We start from the raw sequence: 7,959 nt of genomic DNA on the forward strand, positions 1-7,959 counted from the left end.
AGTTTAAAGCAGCATTGAACAGTTTTTTTAAAAAAATCAGTCTAACTAGATTAACTTAACTTCAAATATCTAGTTAGTTGCAAAGAATGTTGCCCACACATACAGATCCATTTTAAGGGGTTATTAAATATGAAACTAGGCATTGCTGTAAATATATCTGAATATTCAGGTAAATAATAAAAACAATGCAAGACACTGTTTGGAAATGTAAACTTATGCGGAGATATAACAAGACAATAAAATACATCTTTGAATGCTTCAAAACATTATAAGCGAGGCTAAGGCTCCCATCATCCTGTACAAAAAAAATCACGCAAAGTGGATCCCATTTACTGCATCTTCAGTTTATTGTACTGTATTGGAAATGGAAAATAAACTATTGCAATTTTGCAGAGGTGTCTTTTAGCCATCTTGGTCTATAAAAAGAAACCTGCACCCGTAACTTGCAGTTTTGTTTTGAAATCTTTTTTTTTTTGCAACAGTTAAGTCACACAATCCACCACATACTGTTGAAGACGCAGGATGTCATCCAGTTACGAAGGAACTGAACAGCTCCCAAGTGGAGGTAAAGCTCAATCTGGAGAATCAAGTTGTTTTGCTCGTGTTGGGGGTGCCTCCAGCGTCACGTTCAGACTTTCACTTGCACACCCTACTGAAAGCCCTATGTGTGCGATTTGCTCCACTGGGAACCTTGCAGTTCAAAAATCTGAATGCAAGATGCATCAGTTTTACACGCCGGGGCTCGTGTCCTCCAAACGCGTGCCAACTCTTACGGATCTGACACAGTTCCCTCAGTAGGGAAGAACTTTGGAGAAAACTGTCCCATTTCCACATCTCCAACTGCTGGTTCTGCGCAGTGGCATTTAAAAAATAAAATAAAGAGTTCCTGTAACACAACTGTCAGATACTGAAAAGCAAGCAAAATAAGACTGTAGTGACTAAAACACTTTGCTACTGCGCTCATTTATTAAACCACTACAGAATGCTCCAATGTAAGACTTTAGTAATTATCTGGTGTTCAGCCATGCATTCATTATATTCTTAGTTCAAAGATACAAAATGAAAAAAAAAACCCACAATAAAGTATTTTGAGCACCATTCATAAAATAAAATATATTTTTTGCCACTTCTGCATCAGGAAAGACAGAAATCAGAGGGATGATTTCTCCTAGTTTGTAAAATTTGATCAACTCAAAAGGTTTCCATTTTTTATAGACTCAAGCAATAAATGCAATAAACTTTTCTTCAACGTGCAATACAAGAATCTGAATCACATTTATCCGGATTGACTGCAGTAATCTGCTTTTCCTTTATGAATGATGTGAAATTTTGAAAATTCCCCCCCAACATGTTACAGGTGATCTTCGGGCATTCAGACCCTTCAAGTTCCACATACCACCAGATCCATTGAAAAACACGTCCATCAGCAGGCAGACACTTGTGGGCAGGAGACACGGCGTGCTCTTCCCCTCAAGAGTCTACAAGGACTTTTCTGTCAACTTCTCTCAACTTGACTGAACATTTTGCTTAACCTCACAGAGGCAACTTTCCCCCAACTCTTCGTTGCCCTCACCTGCAAGAATGAAGGCTGGACGAGGAGTTCTCTTCCCCTTCTTCCCACTGAATAAGCATTCAGCATCTTGGGTCATTTTCAATCACAATGGTGGGGTAAGCAGACATTTTGTATGGGATTGCGCTTCCCCCCCCCTCCTTACAGAGCTGGCTAGTGATGGCTGTGGTGTTGATACTTCAACCAAGCATTTCATCCCCACAAGTGTGAAAACAGCTGCCGTTTCCACCTTTATCACAATGATTCTCAATTTCTTCATCATGCAGGAATGGTAACATCTTTTCTTTCTCTGCACAGCAAGCACCTTTTTACAAATTGTGTATCTCTTTCAAATTTAGCCTCAATTTTCCACACAAAAGAGCCTTGCAATCCTCTTGATCCTCCCTATGAAGTACTACGAAAGAGCGCGAGAAACCTGGATGCCATTTTCTCTTTCTAAATGTCAAAAGGATAACAAATAAAACAATCACCTTTCAAGGCAGCAGAGGGGGAAGAATTAGCCAAACCTGGGAGCTTTGTAAAGCTGCTCACTTTTTGCAAGAGTTGAACAACGTTGAGCTTTCAATAAATTGTAGCTGGACAGTTTAAATGTTCTCCACTGCAAGACAGAAAATAAGAAGTCCTTTTGCTTTCTTTCTCCTCCCCACATCTTGCTGCAAAGCAATGCAAGAGCAACACTAATGGCTTGCACCAAATGACAGAACAGGGTAATGAAAAACAAAACCCTGAATTAACCCATTCTCTTTCCTGTACGATACAAGGAACATCTTGGTCAGCCAACTGTATCACAGTTGATTTGTTCACTGCCCTTTCCTTTAAACACCAGAGGAATTATCAACTTATGCCCATCACCGCTTCTGCACCATTCATGAAAGGATAACTGATTGTTAATATTTAGCATACCACACTGAAAAAACCCTGATGGAATCCTGACGAAGGCCCTTGGCGCCACTACTCCTGGTTATACTCTGCACTATAGGAGTTAAAAGGTCCACTGCTTTTCCCTCCTTGTCTCTGAAGAACAACACAGACTCCTGCTGTTGTAATGTGTTCCCTGCTCACTTGCCCATGTATCCTGTAGGTACAAACAACTAAAGAATTTAGGCTCAGTTTTGCATTCACTACAGGACACATGAACTAAGAACTCTCTCTTCTCATTTTGGTTACTTGCTCTCCCCCTTAACAAGAAGCATTTAAGCTCCTCAATGACATCATGCAGGAAGATTGCAGTCAGATTTCGAGTGTGGGCACCCTTCCTGTATCATATCAATTGCTTCTTTTAAATATTTTTTCATAAAATCAGTGCAGTTACACAACAGAGAACACAGCCCTGGTCCTCAACCTTAAATCTTAGTTGCCCAGCTCCTGATTAAATAATCTGACTCTTTGTTGATGCTGTGTCACAAGAGATGCAATTCGCCAATATTACAACCGATTTGTCTCATTTTGTGTTTAAAAAACCATAAACATTTCACGATCTGACACAGGAAGAGCACTAATCATCCATTATAAAGCTCCTCTTTTAGATATGTTCCCCCTTTATAAACATTAATATTAAATAATCTAACCTCTCCTGGATTGGGAGAGATGCAGATCTCCCAGATTGGAACACTCAAAATCCCTGCCTTAACCCAACCTGTTAGCGCTGCCTGTAGGACCCTGGTCATCGATCTCATCTTAGTTACAAAGCTCTTGCTGACTTCCTCCTTTCTTTCCAAAAAAACAAACTACAGCAACATGAAAACTATCTGGTGGCTCTTCTGGGCTGGAAGAAACAGAGATCTTGCAGACAGGAATTCAAAGTCTTGTGTTAACGCAAGGAGTTTGTTTCTTCTCCTTACTGTAGGACATGGAGAACAGCACTGATCATCAATTATAAAGCTTCTCATCGATACCCTCTTGCTTTTTATAAACAACAATGTGAAAGAATCTGGCGGATCTCCTGGTTTAGGAGGGGTAATCTCCCAGATAGAAACTGATTGAATGTCTGGTCTTAACCCAAAGCGTTTTTACTTTGCTTTTTGTGTTTACTCTATGACACAGGATGAGCAGAACTGAGCATCAGTTATAAAGCTCTTCGTTGATATTCTCTGCCTTTATACACAGCAATAAGAAATAATCTAGTTGCCTCCTGGATCTGAAGAGGTGGAGATCTCCCCCAGATAGGAACTGACACAAAGTTTTTCAGTGTTCTTTTGCCGTACTGAGTGTTTTACTGCAGGACACAGGAAGAACAGCACTGATCATCCTTGTCAGGTTGTGCGGCGTAGTTCATCTGTCTGACTATCTCAGCGAAGAGCTCATCCACCATGGTCTTGCTCTTGGCAGAGGTCTCCATGAAGGGGCAGCCCCACTCCTCAGCCAGGGCCCGGCCCTCAGCGGCTGACACCTCTCGCTCGCTCTCCAGGTCCACCTTGTTGCCCACCAGGATAACGGGCACCTTCTCGTAGCGCTTCACACGGATGATCTGGTCGCGCATGGGCCTGATGTCCTGGAAGGACTGCTGATTGACCAGACTGTAGACCAGGATGAAGCCCTGGCCGTTCTTGATGTACAAATCCCGCATGGAGGCGAACTGCTCAGTGCCCGCCGTGTCCAAGATCTCCAGCACTGAAGGCGATGAGTCCACCTGTAACAGAACCATAAGAATGGTTACAGCACACAAGACCATTCAACTCACATTGGCTCTCTGCAAGAGCAACTCATCAAATCCCATTCTCCTGTCTGGTCCCCATAACTCTTCACTTTTTATCTTCAGGTAATGATCCAATTCCCTTTTGAAAGCCTTCATTGAAACTGCCTCACCACTCTTAGGCAGTGCATTCCGCATCCTAACCACTCACTTCATATAAAATGTTTTTCCCTCATGTTGCCATTGCTTCTTTTGTCAATTAACTACTTGACCTTTCTGCCAAGGAAAATAGTTTCTACCCAAATCTCCTCCTCGTCGTCTCTTACACAAGATCAACCCCAGATTCTCCAATCTATTTAACTGAAGTCCCCGGTCCTGGAACAATTCTTGTGAATATTTTGTGCACTTTAATGCCTTTGCATCCTTCCTCAAGCGCAGTGCCCAGAATTGGACAGTTGAATCAGTGCTTTCTAAAGGTTCACCGTAAATTCCTTGCTTTTGTACTTTATGCCTCTGGTTATAATCACATTATCTGACAGCCATGGCTCAGTGAGTTGCACTCGCACCTCAGGAAGACATAAGTTCAAGTTCCACTTGCAGGACTCAAGCATACAAAGCAAGGCTGACACTCAACAGTACAAGAGAGAATACTGCATGGTCAGAGGCTCCATCTTTTAGGTGAGACATTCAACCGAAGCCCCAACTCTCTGCTCTGATGCAAGGTTCCATGGCACTATTTCAAAGGGGTGCATCGGCATTGTAATCCTCAACCAACATCACAAACAAAATCTAGTAATGATCACGTTGCTGTTTGTGGGAGCTTGCTGTATGTAAATTGATTGCCCTTTTTATTGACTACACTCCAGATAATAAGAATTAAGAGCAGGAATAAGTCAATCGGCCCCTTGAGCCTGCTTCGCCATTCAATATCATGGCTGATCTGGCTCTGGCCTCAACTCCACTTTCCTGCCGGCCTCCCCACCTCCAATATCCTTTAACTTCTTTGTTGATCAAAAGTCTGTCTATTTCAGCCTTGGATATATTCAATAATCCAGCCTCCACTACTCTCTGGGGAAGAGAATTCCGCAGAATCTCAAGGAGGAAATTCCTCCTCAACTCCATTTTAAACGGAAGATCCCTCGTTCTGAAACCATGCCTAAGTGCTAGATACCCTCAAGGGAAAACATTCTCTTGGTATCCACCCTGTCAAGCCTCTCAGCATCTTACATGTTTCAATAAGGTCACCTCTCATTCTTCTAAACTCCGCTGAGTCTAGACCCAACCTTTTCTCATAAAACAACCAGGGATACCAATACTAAAAGGAAGAATGGGCTAATCTCCTGAATGCAAGCTGTGGGCAAAATAAAGGAGAAAAAAAACCAAAGCAAATAGTACACCTTTTACTTATGTTGAAGACTTTCCTGTATTGGATGAAAAACTATTGGAGGTGGAGGTGGGGGAGACGAGGACATAGAAGGTGAGAAGCTATCCAATAAAACCTCCAGGAAAAAATCCAATCAGCCCAGAAGTAGTCACATTGGACTTGAAACATTAACTGTTTCTCTCACCACAAATGCTGAGCAATTCCATCTTCACTTATTTCAGATCACCAGCAGCTAAAGTTTTTTTAAAAAATCCTCAAACCCTAAAAATGTGACTGCAAATTGGAGGTGGAGATGAGGTAACAAAAGGGGGTGCTAGTGCTGGAAAACCTCAGCTGGCTTGGAGAGAGGAATAGAGTTAACACTTCAGGTCCAATAGTACTTTTATTGGGAGCTTTGAAAGCAACTTTTGGTAAACACCTCATCAAACACCAGGAGGGAAACAATAAAGCAAAGGAAGCAGAGAAGGTGAAGCAGACAAACAGAAATCCCATCAGAGAGAAGAGCAGAACTTCTTCAAGTAGACACTGCTGAAAGAGAAGCTGTAGCGAACTAAATATGGAAAAGAAAGCAAAAATATGGCTCATATATGCAATGCAGGAGAGGCCATTCAGACCATCAAGTCTGTACCGACTCACTGACAGGGTATCTTGGCCAAGCCCCCCTCCCCCCACAAACCAACACATTTCCCGTGGCTAATCCATCTAACTACATACATATCTTGGGACACTAAGGGGCAGTTTCAGATTAAACCAGAGCACCTGGAGGAAACCTACGCAAACACAGGGAGAATGTGTAAACCCCACACAGACAAGTTACCCGAGACCGGAATTGAACCCTGGTCCCCGGCACTGTCAGGCAACAGCGCTAAGCACAGATCTAACTGAAAAAAGCTGGAAATACTCAGCCGGTCGTGGCGGCATCCGTGGAGAGAGAAACGAGCTTAACTTTGAGTCCAGTATGACCCTTCTTGAAACTTAAAGTGCTGGAAACACTCAGCGGATGAGGCAACATTTGCAGAGAGAAAAACTGGGTTAACATTTCAAGTCCAATATGACCCTTCCCAAAACAGAAAGTGCAGGAAAGACTTAGCAGTCGTGGCGGCATCTGTGGACAAAGAAACAGGGTTAATGTTGAGTCCAGTCCTTCTTGAAACCGAAAGCGGGGAGTGAGAGACTCGGGGGGTGGGGGGGGAAGAGGGGGGTTGAGAGACAGTACCTGCGGGGAGAGAAACAGGGTTAACATTCCGGGTTCAACATGACCCTTAGTGCTGGAAACACCCAGCGGGTGAGGCAGCATCTGCGGAGAGAGAAACAGGGTCAACGTTTCAAGTCCAACTTGACCCTGCCTGGGAGGTATAGGGAATACAAGTCTGGGCTTGATTCCTCATCTCACCCCAGTGTCTCCCCCAATCCCCACCATGAAACATTTCCTGCCCCAACCACCAACCCAATCAGAAAAAATACCACAGTGAATAGATCAGGTCTACAAAGGGAGGGGGATAAAATAAGAGCACTACCTCTATCTCCTTGCGGTAAAAGTCCTCGATGGTGGGGTCGTATTTCTCGATGAAGGTGCCAGTGACAAACTGCACGGTGAGGGCAGACTTGCCCACACCCCCGCTGCCCAGCACCACCACCTTGTACTCCCGCATGGCCGCTGCTGCCCCTTTAAGGGAGGGATTAAAGTCGGAGGGCGAAAATTAAAAAAAAACAATAATAAGAATCCGGGGAGGGGGGTGGCGATTAAAGGGGGGGGAGTTAAACTTCCCCCCCCGCAAAAAATGTCTTTAAATTTCCACCCCCCGGGAGGGAATAAATTATAATTTTAAAAAATAAAATATCCACCCCCCTCCCTTAAAGGGAGACAAAAGGCCGCTCCCGCCTCACAGGGAGGTAACGGCGCCTCCTTCCCGCCCCATCTTCTGCTTCCTCATCGAGTGCAGCGCGGCTTTCTCCTCATTATTTATTTTATTATTCCTCCCCCGAAGCCCGATTCCGTGGTGCTCGGCGCCGCCATACTCGGCCGGGCGGGGACTCTCTCCTCGACTCTCCTCCGCCCGCTCCGCTCAGCTCGAGCGCGCCCGCCTTCTCACGTGACGTCGCCCGGCCACCGTAGCCGGATGTCCTCGCCCCGCCCCCGTGTCCGCCCAATCGCGACGGCGGGCACCGCCCCCCGCCGCCCTCTCATTGGTCCATCTTACTGTCCGTCAGGCCGTGCCCCGCCCAATCCCCGCCCGCCACTTATTTACATAGAGCCTGCCCCGCCCCCCCTGTCCCCGACTGTCATCTCCGCCCCCGCCTGCCCATCATTCCGACTCTGCCAATCGCACACCGACGCAAGCGCTTTCGGACCCGCCCATCCCCACCAAGCCT

At 45.0% G+C, this 7,959-nt stretch overlaps 1 protein-coding gene across 1 annotated transcript; it reads right to left on the bottom strand.

The window, feature by feature from the left end:
• Nucleotides 1-326: 326 nt before the first annotated feature.
• LOC144499501 (ras-related protein Rap-2a) lies at nucleotides 327-7,506 on the bottom strand. Its single transcript, XM_078221511.1, has 2 exons — nucleotides 7,104-7,506; nucleotides 327-4,199 (listed from the first exon to the last, which is right to left on the bottom strand). Exons 1-2 carry the CDS (start codon nucleotides 7,236-7,238, stop codon nucleotides 3,783-3,785), a joined length of 552 nt encoding a protein of 183 aa, XP_078077637.1. The 5' UTR covers nucleotides 7,239-7,506; the 3' UTR covers nucleotides 327-3,782.
• Between the last annotated feature and the right edge of the window lie 453 nt (nucleotides 7,507-7,959).

The sequence above is a fragment of the Mustelus asterias genome, chromosome 10, assembly GCF_964213995.1.
Source record: "Mustelus asterias chromosome 10, sMusAst1.hap1.1, whole genome shotgun sequence".
Taxonomy (NCBI): Eukaryota; Metazoa; Chordata; class Chondrichthyes; order Carcharhiniformes; family Triakidae; genus Mustelus; species Mustelus asterias.

Bases quoted from the DNA above. Each gene is read 5' to 3' on its own strand.
- LOC144499501 (XM_078221511.1), bottom strand. From the start codon at position 7,238: ATGCGGGAGTACAAGGTGGTGGTGCTGGGCAGCGGGGGTGTGGGCAAG. The intron at 4,200-7,103 runs GTAGTGCTCTTA...GTTCTGTTACAG, and splicing joins TTTACCGCAAGGAGATAGAG to GTGGACTCATCGCCTTCAGT.